The 17,907-nt window shown below is 39.4% G+C and overlaps 1 protein-coding gene across 1 annotated transcript in view; it reads left to right on the top strand.

Moving 5' to 3' along the window:
• RAMP3 (receptor activity modifying protein 3) overlaps positions 1 to 9,823 on the top strand; it is a 58,330-nt gene extending 48,507 nt beyond the window's left edge. The window contains exon 3 of the mRNA XM_018571746.1: positions 9,223 to 9,823. Within this exon, the coding sequence (XP_018427248.1) occupies positions 9,223 to 9,478 (256 nt within the window). The 3' untranslated portion in view covers positions 9,479 to 9,823. The remainder of the gene's footprint in view (positions 1 to 9,222) is intronic.
• Positions 9,824 to 17,907: the final 8,084 nt, after the last annotated feature.

Below are 17,907 nucleotides of genomic sequence, written 5' to 3'. Positions count from 1 at the left end.
GCTATAAAGGATTTAGCCTAATACTAAATCCCAGTCCCAAACAAATGTATGCATAATGGATAGAAGCCATGGACTGGATATGGATAGTTAGGAACTGGAGAGGCAAACATATAGTAAAGCAGGGGTAGTGAATTAAAATACAAGGGGGTGAAGTGAAAACATTTTCATTGAGCCGAGGTCTGAATCATGGTCCAGACATAACGTCCACGGTCCGCCATTTGGGCTTACTTCACACCATCAGTTGCACTACAATGCACAGCTGCTGGTGTGTGTTCACAGGCACAATACTGATGTGTCAATCCCAGCTCATTACACTGTTTAGTTTGTTGTTAGATAGCCTCCCCCTCCCTGTTCACATACACGTGAATGCTTTAAGAGCATGTGTTCTTTGGATCATGGCAGGAGTGGCAGGGTTGGTTTAAAAAAAAATCTTTTTTACTTATCACCTTTTTCATTTTTCTTCATTTTATTATTTTTTTACTTTTTTGTAATCACTTTTTTTAAAACTTTTTTTCACATAAGCCTCTGTGTGACAGCATTTGGAGGTAACAGGTTCTCATTATAGAGACATCAGGGGTCTATTTGTTTTGTTATCTGTTGAAACACTGAGATCTTAAGGAATGCTGAATTAAGGGTGTAAGAAAATGACACGAAATATGATTTTTTTATGTCATATTCCTTTTCTCGAAGCATAGGATGGGAAAAGTTCAATAATAGATGATTGTTTCCGTTGTTGCATAAAGTTCAGAATGTGTTTAATTTAAAGTTACAAAATATTACAGGATATGGTATATCTTACAGAATGAGTCTATAAGATGCTTGATGATTACAAAATATAGTATATCTTACAGCAGAAATCTATAAGATGCTTAAGAAACGTGTCTTTAGTAAGTAAAAATAGATCTAACAGGTGTCTGTCTATTCAACGTGAGTGTGGGCGTGTCCGTGTGTGTGTGGTGTGAATGAGTGTGTGAGTGTGTCCCCCTTCAAGGAACATCCCTCATCCTTTTATCCATGCTTTTACTTTAAAATAACCTATGTGATGTTTACCTTAAAAGTCTTTCTGATTAGCATAAGGGAGTGCCATACTCTAGTAGCTGAGTCATGTGTTCTCCTTCTATCCCATTTTGGGCATCATAGTCTATGTCCTGAGTAATGTGGTTTCTTCTTCAAACTCATTTTGAAGGCCAAGTCTTCTTTGGGCATTCCCAACAACTGTTTCAACTATACTTAGGTCTGCCTGTCAGGCTTACTGATTGATTACCAATTGTAAACTCAAAATCAGCAGTACAGTAAAAAACTGAATCTCCAAACTTGGATAGATTAAAATATAGAAAATCAATCATCATTTAAGGTTCACACATACATATTTCAATATCTGGTTTTAACAAAGGGTTACTTGCTTAGGAGAATATTACATCTGTGTATACAGCATTATGCAGGAAACATATCTACAGGAGCACTTCCTGTCTATCATAGATAAGCATGCATATACCGTAGAAAACTAACATTGCACTACAGCACCATCTACAGCTCAAAGAAAATATCAGAACATCAGCATATAAAGTTGCATTTCCAACACTTTTGACCATAGGGATGATCAGGTACTAGTTCAGATAACAGTGCCGATACTTGGCATTTTCACGAGAACTACCGGGGTTGCAGAGGTTGCAGCTGGGACCTTGCTCTGGCGCTTCACCACTGTCCTGAAATCATTAGTCTGTATTGTTTTAGAAAAACTGTCACAGGACACTAAACAAAACTGTATCAGTAATTGTATCTGTGAATACTTGTACTTGGTCTGGAAAAAATGGTAACGGTGCATCCCAAATATTTTTTTTGGTGCTTGAGTCCCATAAACAATTTGCTTTTGAGCAAGACATTGACTGTTTGAAATAGATTTTTTTGTGACACTTACTATATCATCCCCTGTTTTGCATAGCTTTCTAAAAGCACCAACAGTGCACCAGCACTGCAAATGTCAAGGTAGTTGCATGTGTATTAAATAAGGTGAAATTAATCTTTTATGCATTTCTGCATTTTTATCTTACATTGCTGAGCTCCATTAACTCAGCATAGACTTGTATATTTCTACCCTGTCTTATGAGCAGCATTTAGGCTGATTGTTTCCCTCCATTCTTATATGACAGGGAAGAGTGATAGCCATTCAGTCCTTTGCGAAACAAAAGCTGAACACCAGAACACAGGAACTCTAGTAAGAAAAGTGAAGAGTGTTAAACATATCAGAATTAATATTCATTTAATACAAACTAACAAAGTACTTCTACAGTATGTAAACAGAGTTGTATCTCTAGATTTCCCTGCAACCTACAGTACTGATATTAACATCATTAGGCAATCATATCTAAATACTGACATTTACTGACCTTAGCGTTCAGATTACTATATTTGTTGGCTCAGAAAGTAAGTTTAACTTTCCAAATACTGAAAACTGTGGGTGATTATTTAAAAGAAAACTTTTTTAGAAGATGAAACCCTTAAACCAAACCCCTATCCTGTGCTAATGCCTATCCTAACATTTAATGCTGTTGCTTCCTTGCTGCATGAATGCCTGCCACTGCTCTGTAAAAATATCAGTGTTTTCAGATATGGAAGAGCAGGTGACATGTCTGTTACCGACACACAATGCAGTGTTTGGGCCTGTGTGATCAGTCACCAGGCCCCAGTGCTGTCACATGGGTGCAGGGCATGCTATTCAATGTGTATTTTTTTTAGAATAATAGTTATTTTAAACACTTTGTCATGGCTCTCCAGCGGTGGCAGCAAAGAGCTAAGCAACAGGGGAAAATTGGTAACAGTGCGCATGTGCAGCTGGGTGGGGGAGTTAGATTTTTAATTTCCCAACAAGTTCACTTCAAATAGTTTAGCATCTGGAACTCAGTAGTTCTGGTTTTCTACAAAAGGAATGCACACATCTGGGCACACTGTATGAAAATGTTATTTGCTATACAGCTTAATCATCCTGCAATTACACTGGTCTAAAACTGGTCTGTTTTAATGTACGATTTAGTTTTTATAAATATAAATAAAGGGATGTACAGATACCAGTTTTGCGAGTACAAGTACTGGTACTTGTCGAGTACTTACAAGTACGAGTACTGATACATTTTTGTTTATTGTCATGTGACAGTTTTTCTAAAACAATACAGACTAATGATTTCAGGGCAGTGGTGGGGCACCAGAGCCAGGTCCCAGCTGCAACCTCTGCAACCCTTGTAGTTCTCATGAAAATGCCAAGTATCTGCACTGGTACTCGAAAAGTATCGGTGCATCCCTAGTCTAAATGCGAGTGTAAGAAGTGAATTTTCAGTGACATGTTTGCACCAAGTGCTTTATAGGACATAAGCAAATTTTGCACGTGTTTCTCAGTCATCTGCCTTGCTGTTCCTGAGAAACTCCAATGCCACTGACTTGAAGGCTTCCCATGCCTTCCCATGACTGATCTCCCTTCGTTCTCAGTGAACAGAGCCACATCGCCCGGGGCGGATGGACGCCAAGGATCGCAGGGACAGCGACGGCGACCAGAGGTAAGGAGGGGGGCGCACCCTCACTTGAATCATACAAGCGATCGGGTGTCTTTACAGATGCCGGACCGCTTGTATGTAAACGGGTTCCCGCTCGTGAGCGGGCGCGGGCACGAAGGACGTCTAAAGACGCCCACCAGGAGACGCCCAAGTTGTTAAACAAAAGTTTGGTTATTTTATTATATTGGCTTAGAGTATTATAATTCACATTATTTTGTTGTGGTGCCATTGATTTCAATGGATCCCAAATGCACCTCCCATCCGCAGTGTGATCACCCGCACTGGAACGCGCGGTACTACAATGCCCTTCGTTCCAGTGCAGTGCGATATAAAAAAATGCGCATACCATTTTATTCTGAAGTAAACGTTATGTCTGTAATGCTGCATTTGTGTATTTTATTTTAAATAAATGACGGTATATTTTTTTTATTTTAGGAAATGGTATACTGTAGAATATCATAACCACAAAACAGTAAAATGCGCACACACGCACATTCAAGAAAAAAAAATAAAAAGTGTAAAACTGCGTATTGTCTCTTTAAATGTTTTAAGTTGATATTTGGGGAAAAAATTTAACTAAAAAACTATACCCACAGAATAGGCCCCATACTGTTTTTTTACTTTTTTGTTATCATCACAGCATGCATGATCATGACCACTGATCATAATCACATATTTTGTGTTTGAAAAAAGTAAATGTTATTTTTTTCTTTTTGATATTTGGAGTTTTGTAGACAATAGCACAAATAGCAACTTTTAACATTGGAGGGTGTTTTTATAAAAAGTTCACAGAGCCATTTGTTTTGCTAAACTAATGTTTACATTCAATCTGTGTGAATAGGGCAAAATCAATTGTATTCTTTTGCAGAATCAATGTAATCAAATGAATCAGAAAACACTACACTATGGCAACTAGAATGAACTTACGAGTATAGAATAGTTCCGCTCGGAGCGCCGCCCACCGGAGCAGCAGTGACGCGACGCTCGGCGAGGTAAGTAAGAAGAAAAAAAAAAAACATAGCGCAAGCTTCAGCGCTAGGCATTGGGGCATTTTGACAAGTACAAGTACTTGTCAAAATGCCCTGTATCGGGCCCGATTCCGATGCTAGCATCGGTATCGGGACATCCCTAGTTATAGTATTGAATGACTTTGATTATCAACAAACCTCATTCATAAAGTATATCTAGTTTAAAATCACAACATGATGAGCAATCATAATATCCTCATTTTCCCTTCTCAGAGTCCATTCAATGTCCATGTGTGTATATTACAGACCAATGATAAGATGCTCCATTTATAAAACTCTGACTCTGCAATGGGGCATTTAATCAGTGGACTCTATTGTATACAGAGACCATTGATTAAACACAGAGAAGCTAAAATGAGGACTAATTGAAGCAGAATTTTCTTTTTATTTCTTTTTTAAATTATACAATGTGAATGGGAACATGTAACAAATATATAGTAGGTGTTATCCCAATTCAGTTACAAACGTGGACATACACTTTAAATTCCTTAGGTTTTTTTTTTTATGTTGATATCAGTGCTGAAATTCGGCCAAACGCAAAGATTGCTATTTTTGCAGCAGACTCAGTTTTACTAAAGTCTCCAATGTATCTCTACTTGCATTATTCTCCAGCCAGAAAAAAAAACTAAGATACTGACAATTAAATACAGTGTTAACCATGCTGCATGTATGTAACTAAGAATGTCATATGTTTGTTGCTTCCTGTAATTTAGAAGATGGCAGAATCAGAAAGCCAAGAGCACATTTTAACTGCAAATGCATAAAACATTTAACTAGAAAGTTGGAAAAAGGACACTGATTGGTTAGCGCACTCAGGGAAAAACCAGTGAATCAGGTGAAAGTGGGTGGGAATGAGAGATGGGCACTCACGTGTGATGAGATGGATGGGCACACAGGTGATGACCTCCTGGTGATGTTATGAGGTCTTTTCAAAGGATTCACCTCTGCCCACCGAACACCCACCTGTCACCCCAACCAGACCTCATGACATCACCAGGAGGTCATCACCTGTGTGCCCATCCATCTCATCACACGTGAGTGCAACCCACCCACTTTCACCTGATTCACTTTTTTTTTCCTGGTCCATCCACCTTCACAAAGTCTGTGCCAGTTATTTGTGCTCCTTCCCTCCCTTTCTTTCTGCTCAATAAAACATTCAACAGCACTATATTTTATTTGCAGTGGCCCTAAAAAGTGAAAAGCTATCTCCGAATAAACAAGCACATAGAAGAAATGTAAAATTTGCTCATGTCTACAAGGTGTATAAAAAGGATGATTGCTGAAGTGGTCGAAAAGTATATATGCAAAAACAAAATTTCTTCTTTTTTGATAGGGTAGGTTAAAACAGCTCTAATGTTTTTTTTAATGTCTTTTTCCCATTAAGGAACACTCCTCGTCCTGCCTCAGAGACACAATAGGAAGTGAAGAACATAAGACATTTGTCCCCAGAACAGGAATCCAAATTAGAAGAATTTTGCTCACCTCCTGTTTCAGTATAAACTGTAACATTTTGGATTTCCCATAACTTCCTTTTTAAGTGATAATCAATTGGATTAACAGAAAAAGTTAATCTACCCTGCAGGTACATAGTAAAAATAAATAAATAAATAAATAAACCACAATGGAGGTTCTATCCATAACCTAGTCAATCCACAACATAAAATAGAGCTTGAGCTGTAGATACACTTTACAGATAGCGAGAGGGAGTGAAAAGGAGACTGGGGTATATATGAGTGTAGGCATAAAATGTATATATTTATTGAATAATATAGACAAAATTGTATACAAATTAAAAACATAGACAGATATGGTGGTTCCACAATACATGTATCTACACAAAATACAGAATTATAAAAGCATTTCTGGCATTTCTTGAAATGTCTTTTGTTTCTTTTTTAAACATAATAGTTGCCTTGTTCTCTAGTTGCCCCCAAAACACTAGCCCCCCTCCCTACAGATATGGTGGTTCCACAATACATGTATCTACACAAAATACAGAATTATAAAAGCATTTCTGGCATTTCTTGAAATGTCTTTTGTTTCTTGTTCTCTTGTTCTCTAGTTGCCCCCAAAACACTAGCCCCCCTCCCCCCTCAGCTGCTGAGGAGACATCCGTGCGTGGGAGTTTCTGCACCAATCCATAGACACACACAGCTTTCCGCAAGCCCCACCCCCACAGTCACACTGTGACTGACAGCAGATGGCTCCTCTGCCCTCAGTACCCTTCCCCAGGAACAGGAAGTTCAGGAAAAGCCAAGTATCTTCCTGGTCCCAGCAGAGGAGACGACTGACCACAGGTAAGTGTGGGGGGTCAGGTGTTAAAGAAAGGTACTGGCCACTTTTTACCCTAATGCAGAGAATGCATTAAGGTAAAAAACGCCTAGCCTTTAGTAATACTTTAGGTCAGCGGTGGCGAACCTATGGCACGCGTGCCAGAGCAGGCACGTGGGGCCGTTTCTGCTGGCACGCGAGCCCAGGTCCGCCGTAATGTTTCAAAGTTCACTGATGGACATGCAGGCGCAGAAAAGAGCTACGGAGACGTTGTCATCTGCTGCTGCGCAAGCGCACCGAAGATAAGACGAGGAGCCGCGCAGTGACATCAACAACTGACAAGGTATGTGAGGCGCATGCGCTCTAGCATTGGCGCCATTACCTCAGACATAGGAGAGCATATTAGATGGCCACTCGCTGGGGCCTCACAGGGCCCTAGCCAGCAGCGAGCGGCCGTCTAATTAGAAAGCTGGATCTGCCCTTAGGAGCCGCATAGCCCTCCTTAGAGACCACTTAAGGACCACCACTTTTAGATGACCTGGACGCTGCTCAGCCCATCCCCCCTCTAGCCCATACACACAATTGCAGGGCCCATCTAGCCCACCTAAAAGCACTTGTGGACCACCTGGAAGCTGCACAGTCCCCAAGAGCCCATAAAGACAAATGCAGAGGCCCACCTTAAGCACACAATTAGTTCAAACAGTGGAATGAAGTGTGTTTGAGACACGTACGTTGGTTTAGTGATCCAGTTTGGGCACTCGGGCTCAAAAAGGTTCGCCATCGCTGCTTTAGGTGCTTCAAGAAATTTAAAAAAGGTGTTCCTATTGCTGCTGCATGTACACTTCATAGGAACTAAACATGCCCATCTGCATTAAGGTGCACATGTGCCCAGACAATGCACATTAAACCATTTGTATATTTTGAACAATCAATAAAAATTATTTGAAACAAACCCTGACTGACCTCTATAACTGTTGGCATTGTGGAGAAAATAATCTTCAAAGTTCATAACAAATAGAAATCACAGCTCCTCTCTCCTTATTTTCCATGGCAACAGAGACTTGACAGACCTGTCAGTAAAACAATATCTAGAGAGGTTGGCATCCAACATAATGTATTATTAAAATAATGTAGCATTACAAAAACTCCTTTGTCACATCATCCCAAGTTTTTCGATTTTTTGTATACATTTAGATAATTACTTTTCTTCCCTTAAAGTTGCTGTCTGTTATTTTATTAACCTTTGTATTTAGTTGGATAACAGTAAAGATAGAAATGTAGACATGTGCCTACAGAAAAATCAAATGTGTTTCTTGTGATAAAATATGTGTTCATGCGTACTAAAGTATACTTAGACTAAGGTCAATTTACTAAAGGAGCAGCAGCTGTTCAAAAAGAATGTTAGCCAATAAAATGAAGTGGTGCTTGCCATGAATACATAATCATGTGCTAACAAAAATCCTGTTTTTTTTTACTTTTCCATTGCACATACAGGGTATTTGATGTAAACACACGGGTTCACCTTATTTATTAGCATTCTTTTTTGCAGAGTTAATATACATTTTTTTTATATGAAACAGCCCCTTCGATCCTGTCTATGCAAACACACATACACTGGGGGAATTTATCAAAGCAATTACAACAGTTTTAGCCTCTTAGATCATTTTATTTATGTGCAAATCTGTCTTTTAACATGTGCCCCTGTTTTCAACAGAGCTTGCACTACTTTTCCAACTGCACATGTTTTGCCCAAAGCTTGCACTACTTTTCCAACTGCACATGTTTTTGCACATGTTTTGCACCTGTTTTCTTCAGAGCTTGCAATACATTTTCAATTGCATGTTTTTTGCCCCTGTTTTCTTCAGAGCTTGCACTACTTTTCAACTGCATGTTTTTTTGCACCTGTTTTCATCTGCACTTGTTTCCGGGGCTGTATGAAACTGGAGCATCACCTAAGAAAACAGACACAACTTAAGAAGTCCCCGTGACCACTTCTTCAAGATGCGACAGTTAAGCTTTTTGCCTGAAGTAAGACGTCTTTTTTCCTGGAGTCTATTAAACCTCATTTATCAACAACATTACACTAGCTTGATAAATCTGGTGCAAATATATTTCGTGCAAGTTCAAACACTCGCAATTGCTATGATAAATTCCCCCCAACATGTCTAATGAAAATGACATTTATTATCAAGCCTTAGACTGCATTGATAAATAAGGTGCAAATAACGTGGACAATTTGTCACTTAAAGAAAAGTGGAGCAACTCCCTCGATAAATTCCCCCCACTGTATTTAATACTTTTGTAATGTTCTTTTTTCCATTATGTATATGCTACTATTCTCATTTAATGCATACTTTATTCTTTTTTGTATTTTGCAGGTATTATGACAGCTTCTCCAACTGTACAGAAACTACTGCAAAGAATGCTGACTGCTTCTGGCCAAACATCTTGGCAGAGAGATTCATTACTGGAATACATAGACAATTTTTTTCAAACTGCACTTTGGACACCGTCGCATGGGAAGATCCCCCAGATGACATTCTCACAACTCTTATTCTAATTCCAGTTTTCTTGACAGCAGCTATGATCAGCCTAGTGGTTTGGTGCAGTAAAAGAGGTGATATTTTTGGATAAAAAATTCCTTGGGACTTGGAAAGAATAGCAATGAAGCTTCACATGAAGATTATTCATCCTAAAATAATAACAACCAATAAAATTTACATGAATATGTGCCTCATCAACTGCATATTTAATATTCTAACAGTTACAACAAACATTATAAGAGAATGCCAAAGTTCTTTTACAAACAAAGTAGACTATTGCTTTTTATTTCTTGACCTTGGCATTAACATTTTCTTCCATGTTTCAGTTTTCTGCCATTTAAAAACAATGTCCCTAATTTATACTGTAAAACCACTACTGCTTATGTACAGCCAAAGTCTGTTGGGTGTGTAAATTATTTGAAATCCCTTAGTATTAAAAAAAAAGTCTTTACAACAGGAAATATGTAAAGTCATAATGTGACAACCAAACTAAAGATGTTAATAAAAAACACTGTTCTAGAGTAGCAAATACTAACAAATTTAAAAGTGCTTTCTATCATTTGTGTGTTTTATGTTTTTGGTAAAACTGAAAAATTATGATATTCCAGACTATAAATATTCTTTTAATTTTAGCATATTGTATGCCAGTTTAAACCACCTCACTTTTTCCAGTAAACTGTGTGCTGAAACTACATCTGCTGACAGAAGTCAAATGTCCACTGGCAAATATTACAATACCAGATCTATCAACTGTTAATGTTTTCAGATTTTTGTTTGCATGTGAACACCAACACACGTTTTAGAATTGACTACCACATTTTTCCCCGTATAATGATAACTAAACATGAGTAAACTGATTTGCCCAAGTTTTTATTTAACCTGGATTGTACCAGTTAGTTTGTTTGAGGTATCTGCAAACTTTTGGTGACTTCTGCTATTTTTAGATCAAGTGACATTAGATGAGCATTGCATCACTTATTTGTGTCTGCCCTTTCTCTAGTCATAGTCATCAGGGATTTTCTTAACTTGTACATTTCTTTGGTACATACAGAGCTAGAGAAATATTTGATTATCTACATTATGCTTCACACTAGAAGTATGCAGCGGGGGCTGCTCTAATTCACCATCATCCTCATATCACAGTCATGGCTCCTTACTAATTTGTACTGTTCATTCCAGCTAACAAATGTTATTACTTATCACCATATACCAAAAAAGATCTCACTATTTGTCACAGTCACAATTTCCTGTCTGTTTGCTAAATACTTGGCTCTATTCAAAGTTCTTAATTCTTAAATGTTAAGTGCAGTAACCTATAATGACCAACTCGAAATCATCTTCTACTGACCTGACTTTAAAGAAGTGAATTCTAAATGGCTTAGCAATAAAGTATAAACATTTAAGATTTAAAACCAGTTACACATTATTCGCTAATTATCCAAACATGTGAAAATAATCTACACATGACATGGCATTTTATGTAAACATGAATATGCTTTTTCACATGAATGGGTAATTGAAGTTATTTTTACACAATGTTTTTGAATGAAAATGACAATTCCTGTAAGAGAGTAAGAATATTATGGGATAAAGTGTCCTGCTTGTCCCCTGTCTGTTTACACATACAGCAAATGTATGTGTGTATAAATGTATATAACTGTACAGTCTATATACCTCAATAGTATCAGAAACATTAGTATTTAAGTGAATAAGTATACAAGAAAAATATGGCTTGTTCCCAATGTATCAGATAAATTCCAAGTCTCCATTATGTTCCCTTATACTTTAAGGCACATTGAGCACATTCCTCTTATAAAAACAGAACCCCCATGAAGCAGCTCTTCTCAGTCTGTCTTATGGAGATGAAGGTGTGGAGCTATTATGTACAAGGCTAAAAAATTACTTAGCACTGTGTATACATTTTTGCATGCAGACTTCCAGCACGCTATCCATTTCTGCTGCCCAACTTTTGACCCCCTGTTAGTGCTCATCTTTAAAACCACTGTGCTCCAGTCCTTAAATCTTGTCTGAGGCACAGTGGGCAGCATAATAAGTACTAGTGACTGCAATAGACTTTAGGATGAGAAACATCAGCTGCAGGTGACAGGTGTGGTCCATTGCTGAGCCCAGGAGCTGAATTGTTTAACTCCTTGCTACAGAGCTCTCCACAGGAGTAATCGGAGACAAAATGCTGTAAATACAATGCTTTCTCTGATGACTTCCTTATTGTGTAGAGGTTTGGGCAGAGCTGACGCAGCTCAGTCCTGCTTTTTCCTGCAGCAATAGATCACTGCGAGTTATTGGGAAATTTTTACAGCCATCAGTAAATCACATTTAGAAGTGAGATATTATTGCAGAACTGTATGGGGGAGCTGGAGCAGGTCTCCACTGAACTGATTCAGAACCTCCCATGAAAAAAAAAAAAAAGTAAAAATAGGAAAGTTATGAAATGTAATACTTTATGTAAATCTGTTTACAAATGTTAAAGATACTCTCTCCCCATTAATCCCCAGATCCCAAGAAATATGTTGGATGCTCTGGATTACATTTGCTTTTACTGTGTGAGTGTCAAACACTTGCGTAAGCAAGTGCAATGTTATTCAGAATTGTAATTATTGCAAACCTGTAAGGATGTTGCATTCATGATAATTTCTGTCTGTGCAAACCCAACCTGATCTTACTTCAACATTAAATCATTTTTTTCACAAACAGGTAATTTTTTTCCTGGGAGCACCACATTATACTACTAATAACAAATTTAGCCTACAAAGGCATTGCATAGCCTACTTGACATCTCATGGACTGCACTTGATGCCACCTATAGTGGCCACCACTGGTAAACAGGGTTAGCTTAAGTATACACAAATGACAAGTGCTTAGAAGAAGTGCTAAGAACTTGATTAGGGTGTTGTAGTAGTCTGAGGGGTGAGAAATTCAATAAAATTACAGAGAAATGTGAGATAAATAATTTTGCATTTGCCTAAAACTTTACATGTCTGCACACACTTAAAATACCCGTCTCGATGCAAATTTAAAAATTCCTTACATACTGGCAGGGTGTAGCACTTGAAAATATGACCAAAGTATTTTGATTTATTTTAATATGTTGCAGTTGATTACCACCAACTGCAAAACAATTGTACAGCAATTGTAAATTGATGGAAACAAAGTTCAAAGTGTTCCAACCTAGCAATAGTTGTTTGTATGTTTCCACAACAATCTGTCACACCATCTACAATTGTGTGGGATGACCAGACAACTGTTGCTAACCAATTGAACAAAATGACAGATAGTTCATTTTTATAGTTGTCCCCACAATATTTCCGTTCATTTATTGTTTTTTTTTTACATGTAATTAGGTAATACTGTGAACTTTTTTGATAGAGTGCAAAAAGTTAGAACTTCAGTCATTCAGGGTCCTGCTGAAGCGACAGCGGCGGGCGACATGGAGTTGTACATTAGAACAGCTCCATTGAATAACATTGACCTTGAGGAAGCGGCCGTCTAATCTGCCTGTTTAGAGGCCGCCGCCACTGCCTGATTGGGACTGGCCCGGATCGCATACTGAGGTGATCCGGGTCGGTTGAATCTATTTCCATTGGTGGTCCCTGAACCTGGGCTCGCGTGCCGGCAGAGAGGGCCCCGCGTGCCCTCCCTGGCACACGTGCCATTGGTTCGCCACCACTGCCCTATACACACTAAATCATCCACACTAATCTGCTATAAAGTGCTATTGCGCTCAGTAATACTAACAATATCAAAATTCTTTAAGTCTTTGTTCCCCACACAAAAAGTACATTAATATAAAGTGCTAGCGTACTCTTTTTCATTCATTAGAGTGATAATGTATAGGGCTGTAATAGGGAGTCGGTCATGGAGAAAAGGATCAATCCTGCAAACTGATGACAAGACTGAGCAGTGAAACATCTACCCTTCTGTGGTGGGGAGGTAAAATAATTGGTGAGTGGCTGTCCAATTTAGAGATACCTGTGCACAATTCTTCAGGGGCACATGTGAACAAGTGAAGAAAAAAAGCATTCTAGCACTTTATAATTAAGCACTTTTTATCTGGGAAACAAAGGCTGAGCATTGTAGGTCTACATGCTATCATTCAAGTATGTTCATATTGGTATAAATACTAAGCACAATAGCACTTTATAACACATTAATGTGGCCTTTTTAAGTTTGTATAGGGCTTTCTGTGTTTTGTAGTTTTTTGTGTTTTTCCCACAAAAGATTTTAGTTTTTTTTATGCACTTTGTTCTTTTTTTATTGATTCTAAGTTTTTTATATATATATATATATATATAATGTGTATATATAAATAACTAATATTCTTTGATATGTGTGGAAATCATAGTACAAGTGAATTGTAGGAAGAACATGCTCCAGGTTTTTTGGTTTGTATCCCCACTGTGGTCTCATGCAGAACAGAAAATGTGGAGAATATCCTCAAAAGGGGCATAGACAGCAATTTTTTTTTAAAAACTATGTTCAATGGAGGAAGTAACACAAGCACTCTACCCTATAAACAGAGGAACTCTTCCAGTAACCAGAGGAAGGTGTTGTGTACATTCTGCTAAAAACTACAATACCTGAGAAAGGAACTTAACTTGTTCCAAAAGCTAGCAAACTGCATGCTATCATGGTAAACTAGAGTATGGTGTTTTAAAACAAGTATGAATCAGACAAGAAGAGTGTATCTGACCACACCTGTGCATGTGCAAAGCTCCCCTGAAAAAATGAACATGGCAGATATACTTACACTGAGTGCAGAGAAAGCCAAAACAAATGCAGGAAAGGAGGAAACCAAAGCAGCAGCAACGGGTAAGGAAACCCTGGGAAAACAGGAGGTACTACAACAGGAAACAAAAGCCTCAACAGAAGAAACAGACCACAAGCCAAGCACCCAGCATGCAAACTCACAGTAGGTAGGTTTCTGAACACTCCAACTAATCCTTATAGCTGGATATGAGACTTGAAATATTTTATATCCAGGACTGGCAGTACCTAAGTCTGGAAGTAGAGAGCCCGGATCAAAACTGCACCTGAGGGATAAACCATCAGGGTTGACCATGTCACCAAAACAATGCTTAGGGGAAGTTCATAGATTGCTGCCCATGAATGTTGGAACATACAAAACAATGCCCAGCACAACTGAAACAAATAGAACAAAGACCAGAAAAAAATGTTGTAATGTAGACAACATTGCCCAAAAAGGCAATGTTAAAGACCAAAGCCCCAAAAGGTCAAAACTGAGTGAAGCTCAGAGTAGAATACCCTGTCACAGGCAAATGACCAATGCTACCTAGGAATTAAACCTGAATAAATAGATCCTCCAAAAACTTCCAGAAAAAAATTAGATTCACTAAGAAAACTCAAGAGCTAAGGGATTTCTCACAGATAAATCTATTGGCACCCATTGTAGCTCCTAAGGACCCCTCAACACCAAGCCTGCAAAGGAAGTATTAGGTTATGCAAGAGTATGGACAATACTTGGGCTCATCTTGACATGAGCAGTGTTAGGGGTTTGCTTGAAAGAGTGCAACACATGGGCTTGTACAATGTAAGTGCAAAGGCAGCATTTGGACATACTTGGACAGAGGCAGCATCTGAGCGTACCTAGACAGAACTAGCACCAGAAATGCACATTAGACATGTAACCCCGCTAAAAAATGTTTTCCCATTTTGGATCTATGCTGATTTTTATTTCTTTTGTTTTGGGACCTGAAATCTGATTTGGTTCCTTATTCAGATTTTGGATCTGAAACTCTGTTTGTTATTCGGATTTCAGATCCATCCGAATTTTCTTTTCAGAACAATCCAGAACAGGAAGTTTCCAACAGCCAAAAGAAATCTGATTGGCCAGAGAACAGTCACATGTCCGATTTAGTTTCGTTTTGAATGAAATTCGGACGGATTTGAATTGTCATTGCAATTTGGAAATTCAGATGCATCATTTGAAGAAATTTGTATGAATATCCATTCGGAATGAAATGACAATTACATGTCTAATGCACATTAGTCCCCCAGCAACAGAAAAGAACAACCTTGAATATGGAATCAATGCTGACTATTTTACTGAAAAGCAAGCACAATGACAAAAGGCTGGAAAGCTTTGTGTACAGGGGAAAATAATTCAAAGGTTATAGACAACAAAAAAATTACATTTTAGACATGGCATATTGGAAGATTGTACAATAAAAAAAATCACTCTGGGACAGTTTTGTAATTGAGGTTGGCAGTGGCAGAGTCTTGAATGAGAGTGGCACCTACAAAGTGTTGAGCACGAATGGTAGGGCAGAATCAAGTTCATACAAAAGCAGTGGCGGATCCAGGGGGGGAGGGGGCAACGGGGCAATTGCCCCCCCCCGAGATAGAGCCGCTCCCACCCGCAGTAGTAGTGACAGGAGTACATCCCCACACAGTGGCCAGGACATACAGCTGTCACTGTCAAAGAGTTTACTGCGGTTCACTGTAAAAAACCGGCACACTACAAGTACAATGCCGGTTTTTTTACACTGAACCACAGTAAACTCTGTGACAGCTGCATGCCCCAGCCGCTGTGCAGGCATCATAGACACCCCCCCGCGCTGATTCCGCTGAGAAGCGGCCGCCACTGCTGCAGGCTAGATCTCCTGTCAGCTCAGCTCTGCCACTGAGGAGAGGAATCGCCGTAAGGCTCCTATGTTCCTCCGGCCACCTCTGCTGCTATTGCCTGGGAGGGAAAGTGCATCACCATCAGTGGCTGCCTGGGTATTTTTCAGCAGAGCGGGAAGGGACCTGCTGAGGAGGCACAACAAGGCTGCTTGGGGCTGCACATGGAGGAGACATTGATGCTTTCCCCCACCACCACCCATAGAGGAAGAAGAGGGCATGAGGACAGAGCACATCACACCTGTAAGTCCCTTTTCCATCTTACACCACTGACCTTCCCACTGCGTCACTTTACTGAGCTCCGCACTGAGTCACCTTACTGACCCCCGCACTGCATCACCTTGCTGACCTCCGCGCACTGTGTTACATTACTGACCTCCGTGCACTGCGTCACATTACTGACCTCCACGCACTGCATCACATTACTGACCTCCCCACTGCATCACCTTACTGAGCTCCGCACTGCGTCACCTTACTGACTTCCGCACTGCGTCACCTTACTGAGCTCTGCACTGCGTCATCTTACTGACTTTCGCACTGCGTCACCTTACTGACCTCCGCACTGTGTCACCTTACCGACCTCCGCACTGCGTCACCTTACCGACCTCCGCACTGCGTCACCTTACCGACCTCCGCACTGCGTCACCTTACTGACCTCCACGCACTGAATCACATTACTGACCTCGACGCACTGCATCACATTACTGACCTCCGCACACTGCATCACATTACTGACCTCCGCGCACTGCATCACATTACTGACCTCCGCGCACTGCGTTACTTTACTGACCTCCGCGCTCTGCGTCACTTTACTGACCTCCGCGCTCTGCGTCACTTTACTGACCTCTGCACTCTGTAGAGAGATGGGCACAGTGCCAATGGAAGAGCCAGATTTGGGGGGGCTTATTTTCTGGCAGTGCCCCTCCCGAGACTAGACTCCGGATCCGCCCCTGTACATTAGAGTCTTTATCTAAATATTATAGTGGATGCAATAACAATCACATCCACATCCCCAATTTTTAACTAGATATTTCAACATTACTTTATGGGTCTTTCAAGGCACACACAACTATCACTGATAAAATTTAAAATCCATTTTATTCAAAAGAAACTAAGTAAATAATTGAGAATATAGGTACAATCCCTCATTTCAACTCGGCCTCAGCCTCTTCCTCATCATACATTTAATGATATCATAATATAATACTCCTTATATTTCAATAATAACAGGGGAGGCAAGAGAGAGTCCAACATACTTTGTAAACTTTCTCAGGGACGAGGTGGACATTTATATTACATATAAATATGTTAACATTTATGTTTTCAGTCTGCTTCATATATTCATCATTTTTACATGTATAATCCTAACTTACATGAATAATTTCATAAAAATTCACAATGTAATAAAATGAATGAACCATTATGTGCAGCCATCAAGTCTCCTTTTGACAACAGGGACCCCAGGGGGTTCTTAAGGAAAGAGGGCGCCCATCTACCAATTGTGGAAAAGGAGCAATAAGGATCACACGCAGGTATCAGACGTCTCCCCTAACTTCACCCCAACATCTTGAATTAATTTATAAATATATTTACCCAAATTGCAATCCATGTTACTTGTTTAATCAAAAACAGGAGAGGATGCAAAAGCAATTTCTTCCAGACATCTAGAAACCATGAAAATAGAGTACCTACTATACAGTCATCCATTATAAATGATCTAGTTTTTATTCCCTGACCTATGTCAAAAGGAAGGAAAAAGGCTTCCCATGAGGTCACAGGGTATTTTCCTTATAGTCCTACAGTATTATGTATATGTTGTCATTCCATTGCAAGTACTTTCAGGGGCCTCGCAGGGTCCCCTTC

Source organism: Nanorana parkeri, unplaced genomic scaffold (assembly GCF_000935625.1).
Source record: "Nanorana parkeri isolate BGI_ZX_2015 unplaced genomic scaffold, ASM93562v1 scaffold1826, whole genome shotgun sequence".
Taxonomy (NCBI): Eukaryota; Metazoa; Chordata; class Amphibia; order Anura; family Dicroglossidae; genus Nanorana; species Nanorana parkeri.
The sequence above is the reverse complement of the archived record's forward strand: the minus strand, read 5'-3'. Positions and strand labels throughout refer to the sequence as shown.